Raw genomic sequence first — 13187 nt, 5'->3', positions numbered from 1 at the left:
CCGGGAAGACTCAGCACATTGACCCAAGTTTCTGGTGTTCTGAAAGCTAAGGACAGCCCAGGGATATCTTCAGCAGCTGAGCTGAAGCCCAAGGTTCCCCACGTTTCCGTTTGTTCAGCCCCAGGTTCCTGAGCACCTGGCTGTCAGGGCTGTCCTGCCCTGCTTCTTGCCTTTTGCCATGAACTTTCTCAGAAAGCTAAATGAAAACATTGTGAGTTTCATCCTCATGCCACAGGCATCATGAAATCACTTTATATGTGAATGATTTGTCTTGTTCGTAAATATAGTGTGGTCTTAAAATAATAAACAGGGCACGTGTGGACCAGAGCCCTGGGTTCTTGTGTTACAGAGATGGTGGAAGATGCTGCGAGTGGGCCAGAATCCCTGGACTGCCTGGTGGGCCCTGCCCTGGCCTGTGGTCTCAGCCAAGAGAAGGAGCCCTTCAAGAAGCTGGGCCTCACCAAGGAGGTACTCGCTGCACACACACAGAAGGAGGAGCAGAGCTTCCTGCAGAAGTTCAAAGAAATAAGAAAACTCAGCATTTTCCAGTCCCACTGCCATTACTACTTACAAGAAAGATCCAAGGGGCAGCCAAGTGAAAGAAGTAAGTGATACCCGAATTAAAAGTGGGTTTTAAAAAACTTTATTCCTGTTGGTACTGAGTCCAGTGCTGGTTTCAAAATGTGAAATGTGTCCAGTTTCAGAAGCATTAACATGTAAGACAGCTGTTGGAACTTCCCTGGCAACGCCATCTGTTTCTGTAGAACTTCCCACCGGGAGAGTGCTCTCAGGATGTCAGCTTGCATTCCCCAGGGAATAGTCCCAGGCTAGTGCCCGGGGAGGGCAGAACCGTGGCAGGGCAGTGCTGCCATGTCCACATTTCTTGCCTGAGTAACCATGTGGGCAGGGGCCCCACCTGGACGGGACCTCCAGAGAATCAGCTAATTCAACCTCAAGATAGTGGGCATGTGGTGCTGGGCACATGAGGAAGGAGGGGGTGTACCATTCCTGGTGCCCTTCTCCCCAGGAGATGCACCCTCCTGACTGGGCCAGCCTCAGGGTTGGGCTTTGGACTCCAAAGTCAGGCAGACTCCATGGTCATGGTGTGGGAAGCTGCTCTGTAGGCCAGGTGCCACTTAGGGGGTTGAAGGTCAAGGGATGAAGTAAAATAGATGAGCTTCTTTACCCGTTTCCTGGCTCAGGAGTCTGGCTCCTGATCCCCCAGTTCCTTCCCATACCCCCAGACACTTGTTAGAGATGCCGCCTCTTCCCTTCCCCCTGGGACACTGGCACAGGGATCAGAGCCAGTGAGCCCAGGAAGCCACTCACCACAAGCACCCAGCTCCCCCGGGTCTCTAGGCAGACGCACCAAGGGAAGTGTGTAAGAAATTAAGCCCACAGCTTCCTTGAGGATTATGTCTTCTCCACTCTTTCCTTTCTCTCCTTCTTCCCCAGATTCAAGAGTTACTGCCAGCCCATAGAGAACCTCTGTAGAAATTAGAAAACGGTGTACTCCATGGCCATGAGCAGACCCACCCCATGGGACCAGCCTAGTGCAGAGTTCCTGCTCTTGCTTGCCCCCTAAACAACTCTGTAGCCTTATGCAGTGCACAGACTACAGAGCTGTCTAGGGCAGCCCTGCCAGACCCAGACATGATATCCCAGGAACCCAGTGCTTTAGCCACTGTTCCCACCAGGGGACAGATTTCTTGTGAGAAGAACACCAGATAGAGAGGCTGAATTGCAAAACCTCCATTTACATAGGAGTTTGCCTTGGACTAGCCCATTTCCCTTCAGCACATCCCAAAGGCATGGGACTGTCCTGGCACAGCTGACAGGAGATGTCCCGGACACCTGCTGCAAGAGCCCCAAGTCACTCTGCGTGATGTGAGAGGAAAACTGAAGTTCCCTGGATCCCCCTCCCACTCCTCAGGGAGGCCATGGGGACATACCCAGGTCCCTCCTTTACCAGTTGAGTCCCTCCATCTTCCTGAAGAAAGCCTTACTCAACAGCACTTGTCATTGCAGAGGAAGAATTTGGTTGCAAGGCAATGCTCCCCTCTGATCTTGCTCAGGCTGTTGGACAGGTGAAAGAGGAAACATCCCTCTTTAAGGAACAGTAGTGACAGTGCTTATAAATTGAAAAATAGAGGAGGTCAGTGGCTCTCCTGTTCAGATTTCACTAACCAATTTTTCCCCCAGATACTGGGGAACAGCAGAGACATGACAGCTTTTTAGTGTATTTATTTAACAAATAGAACTTTGTATTACCACTTATCATATTAGCATTTCATAAAAGAAAAGACATTTAATACCAGAAGAAAATAAAGAATGTGATCCTGCAATTAAGAGCTTGTCCTTTAAGTTGATTCAGTTTAGTTTTATGGAAAAACCTGATGTTTTTCCCTGATTTTTCTCACTTCACTGAGGATCAGGGAAGACCGCTTGGTGGACCAGGCAGGCCGTGGGCCAGCATTTGGAAACCCAGGACTGTTGAACGAAGAGGTGTCTTCAAATTTGGAGTTAAAATTTTAACTCCAAGTATTTGTTTTTCTGCGTTAGCTGCCCCTGGACTAAGAAATACTTCCGGAATAGATTCACCTTGGAAAAAAACAGGAAAGAACAGAAAATTGAAGTCCAAGCGGGTCAAACCTCGAGACTCATCTGAGAGCACCGGATCTGGGGGGCCCGTGTCCGCCCGGCCCCCGCTGGTGGGCTTGAACACCACAGCCTGGTCACCCTCGGACACGTCCCAGTCCAGCTGCCCAGCTGTGCCCTTTCCCGCCCCAGTGCCAGCAGCTTATTCACTGCCCATGTTTCCAGCGCCAGGGACTGTGGCGGCACCCCCGGCACCTCCCCACGCCAGCTTTGCAATGCCTGCTGTGCCTGTGGACCTCCAGCACCAGTTTGCAGTCCAGCCCCCACCTTTCCCTGCCCCTTTGGCCCCTGTCATGGCATTCATGCTACCCAGTTATTCCTTCCCCTCGGGGACCCCAAACCTGCCCCAGGCCTTCTTCCCCAGCCAGCCTCAGTTTCCGAGCCACCCCACACTCACATCTGAGATGGCCTCTGCCTCACAGCCTGAGTTCACCAGCCGGACCTCCATCCCCAGACAGTCATGCGCTTGTCCAGCCACCCGGGCCACCCCACCATCGGCCATGGGTAGGGCCTCCCCACCGCTCTTTCAGTCCCGCAGCAGCTCGCCCCTGCAGCTCAACCTGTTGCAGCTGGAGGAAGCCCCTGAGGGTGGCACTGGGGCCATGGGGACCACGGGGGCCACAGAGACAGCAGCTGTGGGGGCGGACTGCAAACCTGGCACTTCTCGGGACCAGCAGCCGAAGGCGCCTCTGACCGTAAGGATTTTCTGATGCTCTTTCCCCAAAGCAGGCAGCAAACAGCACACCTGGCAGGCCAGCCCGCACATCCTCGGTTCAGACATGGGGGTTACATGATTGAGGTTTCCACCAAACCCTGTAGGTTTTGCCATGAATGTGTGTGCCAGAAATTCATGCTTCCCACTTAATCCTATCAGAGTAGATTATTCGAAGCCTTTTATTGTCATGGAATCTGAATGAAGGGAGAGAGATTGTGATACAGACTCCAGAAAGCAGCATGTGACTTGACAGTGTTTATGGGCTTCGAATTTTTAAATGACGCTTCAAAGATAAAGCACAGTCAGGTTAAATGCCAGAGCTAGGGCTCCTCAGGGTGTGGCACCAGAGCCTGGCTCAGGTGGCCCGGGTGAAGGCGGAGAAGGAGAGGGACACAGCCCTAAAACCAGCGTGACCTCAGTTTCCATCCTCCGCAGGCATAGGGACACTGTGTGGGATTCTTAACCAGTTAATGGTAGTTGTATTTGCAGTTAAACACTTGTGTTTCTGAACGAGCTCAAGTGTGTGGGAACGCCAGCAGCAGTGCAGTCCGTAGGCCTCAGGCGATTCCCTGCCTTGGCCAGAGGACCTAGGGCTCCCGGGTGAGGAAGTGCAAGCATGTAGATCTATGGAGCTTCTCCCAGTCCTCCTGCCACCTCCAGGCTCCTGCTTCTGGAGTCCTGGGCCTGCAGTCTGGGTTTTCAAGGAGAGGAGGGTCAGGGATGCTCCCCAGGCCAGGCCTTGCCCTCACTCCCAAGGCAGCCCCCACACGGGGTGCTGTGAGAGGCGTTTTCCCCATCCATGTCTGCTGCATGTGAGGAGGGGGCTGTGGCCAAGGAGCAGCCTGAGGCTTTCCCCCTTGGAGCCCAGGTATTGCCGTCTTCCGTGTGACTCTCCCAAAATTAAATGTAACTAGACAGCATCCATAGAGCATCAGTGGAATTTGCACCATAAGCCTGGGGGTGACGCGTGGTCTGCTCGTTAGGCCCTCCCTGGCCGTGAACCTTGCAGCCGCTCCACAGCGCCCCTCCACCCTCACCACACTCATGCCCCCCACCCCCACCCCACTGCATGTGCTGTGTCCTGACTGAGCCCCTGAACAGCAGTGTCTGCTTCCTCTCCCTAAAGCGTGATGAACCCTCAGACACACAGAACAGTGACGCCCTTTCCACGTCAAGCGGCCTCCTAAACCTCCTGCTGAATGAGGACCTCTGCTCAGCCTCGGGCTCTGCTGCTTCGGAGTCTCTGGGCTCTGGCTCACTGGGCTGCGACGCCTCCCCGAGTGGGGCAGGTATGTTGGCCCTGGCAGGGTGTTAGGCACTTGGGAGGTTCCCGCAGGATGCACTGCTCCAGAATCGCAGGCCGGCCTCTGTGCTCAGAACAGGCATCACCGGCACTCCCCAAGCAGCTGTCAGAGCCCATGCAGACACCCACACAGACACACTCTCCCTGTTCAGCATGGCCGGCCCTAGCTAGTCAGAATTCCACATCCTCCCTGTTTGCTTCTGATTTCAGTGCCTACAGGCCTCACACCCTGGCTCCTTGTGGGACCAGCCCTCTGACTCCCCAGATAGTGGTTTGCCTTCCTGCGTTAGTTCCACTTGTGTGAACTGAGGGTGTGGAGCACCTGCAAGCCTCTACCCGCTGGGATATTTCACGTGTGATCTGGAATCTCAGGCACCAGAAATGCACACACTCTCCACAAAATTGAAGCTCCCCTACTTCTCTGGAGTGAGCTTTCACCTCGCCTCCCTTCGCAGGCCTGCTGCACAGGTGAGGCTGGCTAGGGAGCGCTCCAGGCCAGCTGCCTCCCCTTGTGGGAAACTGCAGTACCCTGTGGTCCACATGAGTGGAGATGGTGAGAGCTTGGGAGAGAAGGTCAAGGCTTCTAACACGCAGCTCCACCTGAGCTGCTCAGGGCTTCACAGGAAAGAATCACCTGCATGGCACTAGCAGAGATCCTGTTTCCTAATTACCCAGAGTATTCAAGAAGTGGGAAGAGAAGAGGAACATGCACCGGCACAGATACCCAATACCTAAGAAGGCGCTGGGCTCTCTCAAATCATTCTGATTTTGAGGAAGCACATTATGCAAGGTTTAATTTCATGTGTCAAGGTTTTCATGCACCACGTTTTTTGTTTTTAAAGGCAGTAGTGACACAAGTCATACCAGCAAATATTTTGGAAGCATTGACTCCTCAGAGAATAATCACAAAGCAAAAATGAACACTGGTATGGAAGAAAGTGAGCGTTTCATTAAGTGCGTCCTGCAGGATCCCATCTGGCTGCTGATGGCAGATGCGGACAGCAGCGTCATGATGACGTACCAGCTGCCTTCCCGGTAAGCACCCACTGTTTTCCTAGGCACCTGGGGAGGGATGGGGTTCAGGAGTTCCCAGAAACAACAAGGTCAAGGTCATTCAGATGGGGCAGGACGCCCCTCTGAAAGACTTAGATTTAGTTGAGTGCAGCGGAGAAGCAGGCTTCCCTCTGGACAATTCTGCCAGGCTAATACAGGATGGCCCTGGCCCTGCAGTGTGGCCAGGGTAAGCCGGGGCCATGTGGATTCACACCCTACAGCCTTCGAGGAAGACAGGCCCCTGGTGCCTCCTTCACAGTGCCACGCTCAACTTTTACAAAGCATTGGTGACAGCATCTCTTGCTTTGTTGCCCAGTAACCCTGTGAGGTAAATGGGGTGTGTCTGGCTGTCTGACTTAGAGTTGAAGGAACCAAGTGTCAAGGTAGGTGACCAGCCCAGGGAGCGGGCTGCTCTGCTGTGACCCAGGGGCTCTGTGTCCACATCAGGCTGCCATAGGGAACTGCACGTGGTCCCTTCCCCTGCAGAGCACCCGCTTGGCGTGGGAAGCTGGGAGGAAAGAAAGGAAGGAAAAATGAACCCTGTGTAAGTCTGTTTCCACACTGCTGTAAAGAAATACCTGAGGTTGGGTAATTTTTAAAGGAGAGAGGTTTAGTTAACTCACAGTCCTGCAGGGCAGGGAAGCCTCAGGAAACTTACAGTCATGGTGGAAGGGAGGAGAAGCAAGCACCTTCTTCACAAGGCGGCAGGAAAAGAGCACAAGCGAAGGAGGAACTGCCAAATACTTATAAACCCATCAGATCGCGTTACAACTCACTATCACCAGGACAGCGTGGGGGAACTGCCCCCACGATCCAGTCACCCCTCACCAGGTCCCTCCCTCAACACGTGGGTATTACAGTTCCAGATGAGGTTTGGGTGGGGACACAGAGCCAAACCATATCAAACCCCTAAGTCCTCTGGTCAGCTAGTGGATATGGGGGCTCCATCTCCAGGGCAGCTGTAGTCCAGCCCAGCACTGGCCAGTGGCAGGGGAATGCTGTCCTGCTGGCAAGAATCTCCCAGATGAACCATGCCTGTGTGGACCCGAGCCCCAGGGGACAAGGTTATACCTGCAGATACGCAGCTCCCAGGCCTATTGTAAAATACAGTAAAATTAAATCTTGACCAGAACCATCATTTTCCTAGAAAAACTACAGGTTCTTTACTAGGAAGATTAAGTTACCTTAAATGAAAATTTTTTTAAAGAAAAGGAAATTTGCATTAAACAAAATCATCTAAAACTACATTATTCTGAAAATAAAAATAGAAACCCTTAAGACATTTGAAAGCTTACCAATTTCTAAATATCTTGCGAAGAAATTTAGAAGCGGTTTTGAAGGAGGACAGAGAGAAGCTGAAGCTTCTGCAGAAACTCCAGCCCAGGTTCACGGAGAGTCAGAAGCAGGAGATGCGCGAGGTCCACCAGTGGATGCAGACGGGCAGCCTGCCCGCAGCCATCGACGTGGCAGTAAGCTCATGGGACTCGATTTCTGATATGGCCCTAAAAGGCTCTGTGGTGGGGATTCTCTGTACTGTCTTTGCAACTTTTCTGTCAATTTAAAACTTCTAAAATTAGGCTAGGCGCGGTGGCTCAAGCCTGTAATCCCAGCACTTTGGGAGGCCAAAGCAGGGGGATCACGAGGTCAGGAGATCGAGACCGTCCTGGCTAACATGGTGAAACCCCGTCTCCACTAAAAATACAAAAAATTAGCCGAGCGTGGTGGCGGGCGTCTGTAGTTCCAGCTACTCAGGAGGCTGAGGCAGGAGAATGGCGTGAACCTGGGAGGCGGAGCTTGCAGTGAGCCGAGATCGCACCACTGCACTCCAGCCTGGGCAACAGAGCGAGACTCTGTTTCAAAAAAAAAAAAAAATTCTAAAATTAAAGGTTTATTTTTTTAAAGGCACAACACTAGGTCTACTTCAAAGAACTTTTTTCCAGTGGCTTTTCAATGTTGTTTCCAAAAAGGTTGAAAAATCTAATCTCAGTCACTTGCTCAAATCTGTTTTTTCTTTCTTTCAATTCTGTTTTCTATTTTACAAAAAAAAACCTCTCCTGTCACAAACCCTCAGTGTCCATGGAGAACATTAAATAATGGTGGAAAAAACAAGTTCCTGCTGGTGTGCTCTCCAGGCACATATCCTTCCAGCGGCCCTGTGGGCACTCCAGCCCCTCTCTCTTGCTCTCTGCCGACCCCTCCCTCTCACACCCCACGGAAGCTGCTCTTGTCAAGGTCTCAAATTCTCCAGCAGCTGAACACAGTGTCACTTCTCAGTCCTCGTCCCAGGGACCATTGGCAGCAGTGAGCCGCTCTCTCCAGGGAGCTCTTGCTGCCCTTGGTCTCCAGGCCCTGTGCTCTTCAGGCTGTCCCTCTGACCTCTTGGCCTCCCTGCAGGCTCTTCCTCTTCTCCCCACCCTCGGGCTCAGTGTCTGCACCTCTTTTCCCCGCCTGCACCCTGCAAGCCCTGGAGGCATCCTGGACTCTACTTCTCAGGCCCCAGCTAGGTTGGCAAATTGTCTGGGTTCAACCTTGAAGGTAGATAGAAGCCCATCACCACACAGGTCCAAGCCATGAGGATGCTTCCGTGGCATGAGCCCTGGATGTCAGAGTGGCCTCAAAGCTGCACTCACTGCTCCCTGTGTCACCTCCAGTCAGATTATGTCCCCCACAGTTAAGATCCCTGCCAGCGCTGTGCCACCTCAATCAGAATCAATGGTTGCAAAGCCATACACATCTGACCGCCTGTCCATATCTTCTACCTCATCTCCCATTTCTCCTCTCCTTCCCTCCTCTCCAGCTACACTGGCCCCTTGGCTGTTTCCCGGACTGCCCTGGCAGGCCCCTGCCACAGGATCTTCGCACATGCCCAGCCCTTTGCTTGGAATCCTTTTTCCTCAAATAGACCCGTGGCTCACCCTAGCTGCCTTAGAGTCTGTTTTCCACCCACTGCTGCATTAGTAATCTATTGCTGCGTGGCAGATGGCCCCAGCACTTAGTGACTTCAACAATAAACTTGTATTACTTTGCACGGTCTCTTTGGGTCAGGAATTTGAGAGCGGCTTAGCTGGGTACTTCTAGCTCAGGGTCGTTCCTGATGTTGATGGTAAGATACTGGTGGGGGCTTCTGTCACCTGCCAGCTGGAGGACCGGCTTCCAGGAGCCTCACTTGCAGGCCTCCTACACGCTGCTGGCTCTTGGCAGAGGCCTCAGCTCCTTGCCGTGGGGACCTCTCCGTAGGGCTGCCTGGATGTCCTCACAGTGTGGCAGTTGACTTCCCCAGAGAGGAAAAGAGGAAGCCAAGGTGCCTTTTAGGACCTAGAATCAGAAGTCAGGTACTCTTGTTAGAGGCAAATGCCTAAGTCCAGCCAAGGTTTAAGGAGAAAGGAATTAGGCCCCACCTTTTGAGGGAGGAGTGGCAAAGAGTGTGGACGCATTTCAAAACCATTGCGTCACCTTTTCTGTAGCCTGCTGTGAATGTCAGTTGAAAATCACAGATGTCCTCCATATACCCTATGCCTCTAGAGCCCCTCTTAGTTATTGCCCCTCTCTGCTACTAGAGTGCCAGCTCCTGGGACAGGGATTTTGGCCTTTGCTGCCTCCTGGCTGACACCTGGTCACCTGCACCTTACTCAGTTTGAATGACTTTTTTTTTTTTTGAGACAGAGTCTCACTCTGTCGCCCAGGCTGGAGTGCAGTGGCATGATCTCCGCTCACTGCAAGCTCCGCCTCCAGGGTTCAAGCGATTCTCCTGCCTCGGCCTCCCGAGTAGCTGGGACTACAGGTGTCCGCCACCACGCCCGGCTAATTTTTTGTATTATTAGTAGAGATGGGGTTTCACCGTGTTAGCCGGTAAGGTCTCAATCTCCTGACGTCGTAATCTGCCTGCCTCGGCCTCCCAAAGTGCTGGGATTACAGGCGTGAGCCACCGCGCCCGGCCAGTTTGAATGACTTTTGTAACAACTCAGATCTCAAGTTTGTTACTGATTTCTCTTTTTTTTTCTTTTAAGGAATGTGTTTACTGTGAAAACAAGGAAAAAGGTAATATTTGCCTACCATATGAGGAAGATATTCCTTCTCTGGGACTCAGCGAAGTGTCGGACACCAAAGAAGACGAAAATGGATCCCCCTTGAATCACAGGATCGAAGAGCAGACGTAACCCCTGCCCCACCTCAGCCTGGCAGCCAGCGAGGTGCACCAGGTGGTGCTCAGAAGAGATGAAAGATCTTCTTGGCTGTCTCCACTGAAATGGACACATATGCTCATGTTGCTTTTTATGTTTTAGAAAAAAAAAACAAAACATAGTTTTCTGAAGGGGTGACTTAAAACTGGAGAGTGGGGAGGGTTTGGAAAGAAATATGTTTTTATATATAAAATATATATGTGGAGTTTTGTGGGATGGGGAAGAGATTTTAGTTGTTATTTAACTTGAGAAAGACTAAATGCCTCTTAGTGTCAGGGAAGTTGCCTCAGTGCTCCCAGAAGTCCTGTGACTGTGACGAGACCTCTGTCTGCTGCACCAGCTGGGGACTCTGGCTTCCAGAGCTTTCCCAGGGTGTTTGGATCAGATCAAATTTTGTCCTCTCTTGGGGACTGGTTTTTATCTGAATTATCATTTAGTCAAGGTAGAGTTTTTTTTTCTACATACCAAATGGAGATAGCAGCCTCTCCTAGTTTTATTTCAAAACGCTTCACATTAAATGGTGTAAAGCATTGTTTGGCAAACCAACAGCTGTGGCTTCTGGTGTGGTCAGTATTTCAATCTGACATAGCTTTTGTTTGTAGTGAACAAAGTTGAAACACTTGCTCTGGACTAAAGAAGCCTAGTGGTTTGTGTGGCCAACGCCATCGGATGAATGCACACGCAGACCCTCTGTATATTTCTGCATCGTTCTTGTCTCCTTTTGAGACCATGATGGCCAATATGGAGATTAAAATATGTCATCAGTCATCTCTTTATGGTGACTTCCCTCTGCAAACCAGGCTGTGACCAACACATGTGAGACCCAGTCCTGTTTGGTCTTCTTCCGTTGGAGCCACCCCGACATCTGCTTCCGCCCAGCCAAGCCCACATCGCATCTCCTGGCCGAGAGCAGCCACTGCCACTCAGTCCCACAGCTTGCGACTGCATCTGTATTTTCAGGGGTGCAGTGAGCTCACCTCTCCCACTGCACCCTGGGTTGGGTGCACAGCCCTCATTCTTTTCATGAGCCCGACTCTCTCGGAGCAGCTTCAGGCCTCTGCCAGTGTCCCCAGCACTTTTAGGTCATTTAGACCCTTGGGGAAAAGTGAGGCCAGTCTGCCCAGCTTTTTACAAAACCTCATGTTGCATTGTATATTCCAAAGATGGTTCGGAAAATTTAATATTGGTCCCTGGTGGGAATTCAAAGTTATCACTGAAGAACCGTTGACTTAAAATTGGACCAAGACTATGAGGCTTAAAAGGGACCAGGGTTTTCTTTTTTTTTTTAGATGGAATTTCTCTTTGTGCCCAGGCTGGAGTGCAGTGGTGCCATCTTGGCTCACTGCAACCTCTGCCTCCCAGGTTCAAGTGATTCTCCTGCCTCAGCCTCCTGAGTAGCTGGGACTACAGGCGACTGCCACCACACCCAGCTAATTTTTTGTATTTTTAGTAGAGACAGGGTTTCGCCATGTTGGCCAGGCTGGTCTCGAATTCCTGACCTCAAGTGATCCACCCACCTCGGCCTCCCAAAGTGCTGGGATTACAGGCGTGAGCCACCACGCCCGACTGGGACCAGGGTTTTCTGTTTTTTGATGGAGGTGAGATCTCTCTGTAATCCACTAGGTTTTCATCGTAAAACCATCTTATGCCTGACTATTAAACCTATTTTTCATAAACAAGAACACTTTAATTTTTCGTTAATTTACAAAGTAACATCACCTGCCTATGCCTATGATAAGGTAGCAGTCTGCATTCTTATGGCAATTAGATGTTACAAACTCCTTGCCTCTAAAGTCAGATCATGAAGGGATAGGTGTTAATCTAAGGTTACAGTTATGTTACAGAAACACAAAACTGCCAAAATCTTACTCTGCTGTTATGAATGTTTACCATCAGCATTATTTTATTATTTAATATGTGCTCATTGATTGTTAACTGTAGCTTCAGTGCGTGCCAAGCAGTTGACTTAATAGGATCATCTTGTGAATTTGTTTACGTGATGCCAGGCATCGTCATGTTTTGTTTAGTGTGTGTGCTTACACAGGTGTTAAACACTTTTTCTCTATTTTAAACTGAGCCTTCTTTTTAATATATTCCCGAAGAGATATGTAAATAAGCTCTCAGAGTTTGTGTGATGATTTGTTGAGCCTTGCCGGACAAGTGGTTTGTTTGTGTGCAAACCAAACTTTCTTTACCCAGTGCAATAGATTTGTTTGACTGCTTGTGTCTTTTTATGACCTGTTTGCCTTTTAGAAAATTGGTAAATAAAGCAAGTATATTTTTATTTTTACCTATGTGTATTTTTCACATAGCACAAAGGAAAACCTGAATAGAGATCAAAGATTATTTTAAAAAAATTTTTTAAAGAACTCCAGGAATTCTGCATTAAAGAATCTTACATCCCAAAGGCCTCCTGGCGGTCAGCTCCCTTATAGCATTTGCTTCTTGCTGGTTCCCTTTCTTCCTGTGCGTGTCACACACACACCCTCCCTCCTTCAGGCTGCAGGAGTGAACTCTGTGTAATGCAAACCTAATCGTGTCATGCCCCACGGTCTTTTCACTTTCAGTTGGAGGGGTGCAGCTGTCTGGCTCAGCCCCAGAGTGCCCCCAGCTCTGCCTCCACGCACCTCTGTCTTCCCTGCATCCCTGCCCTGGGTTACCTGGCCTTTCCAGGCTGGCTGCCTGTCTTCTGGTCATCGGGCTAGGTAGGGCTAAAAGTAGGGCGGTCAGGAGGCTCCACCAGAAAGGTCACTATGTCTCCATTGCGAATGATATGGGCAGGGCAGCATAGTCCCCTGACCCCAGCCCTTCTTTCACAGTGATGAATGAAGCCTCGTGAGGCCAAAAGTGTGGAAGCCCGAAGAGTTGCTCCCCGTCCCTCCCACTCTTCAAACCATGACCCTGGGGGTGGGAGCAGAGAGCTGAACGGATCCTGAACCCAATGCCCAGCCTCTGAGAAGCTCCCTGAGCAGAAGGGAGGGGCTCTTGTCTGCCTGCTAGCCTGGCTGCCTAACGCCAAGTGCCGATGGGATAAAAGGCAAAGTCCTCCTAGCGAGCACAGACGCCTCTGCAAACTGCTCTAAATGGCCAGATACGGTTGTTTCACTGAACCTGAGTGCTTTTGGAAGACTCTTAATTATATTTTTATTTACCATATAACCCCAAGGGATTTATTTCCAAACCAAACGGAGATTCCCTGAGTCTCCTGGGCAGATTGCCCACAAGGGGCCTGGACAGTCTACAGGCTGCAGCTGCCCTTGTTCCCACAGGGATTTAT

The 13187-nt window shown here is 50.8% G+C and overlaps 1 protein-coding gene across 2 annotated transcripts in view; it reads left to right on the top strand.

Moving 5' to 3' along the window:
• Positions 1 to 12200, top strand: part of PER2 (period circadian regulator 2) — a 44898-nt gene extending 32698 nt beyond the window's left edge. For both annotated transcript variants that reach the window (XM_024243886.2, XM_054550080.2), the window contains exons 18-23: positions 350 to 604; positions 2563 to 3353; positions 4500 to 4662; positions 5519 to 5711; positions 7048 to 7198; positions 9737 to 12200. In XM_024243886.2, coding sequence (XP_024099654.2) covers positions 350 to 604; positions 2563 to 3353; positions 4500 to 4662; positions 5519 to 5711; positions 7048 to 7198; positions 9737 to 9886 — 1703 coding nt within the window. In that variant the 3' untranslated portion in view covers positions 9887 to 12200. The remainder of the gene's footprint in view (positions 1 to 349; positions 605 to 2562; positions 3354 to 4499; positions 4663 to 5518; positions 5712 to 7047; positions 7199 to 9736) is intronic.
• The last annotated feature ends 987 nt before the right edge of the window (positions 12201 to 13187 follow it).

The sequence above is a fragment of the Pongo abelii genome, chromosome 11 (assembly GCF_028885655.2).
Source record: "Pongo abelii isolate AG06213 chromosome 11, NHGRI_mPonAbe1-v2.0_pri, whole genome shotgun sequence".
In the NCBI taxonomy this organism is placed as follows: Eukaryota; Metazoa; Chordata; class Mammalia; order Primates; family Hominidae; genus Pongo; species Pongo abelii.
Note: the sequence above shows the minus strand (reverse complement) of the source record. Positions and strands in the feature narration are given on the sequence as shown.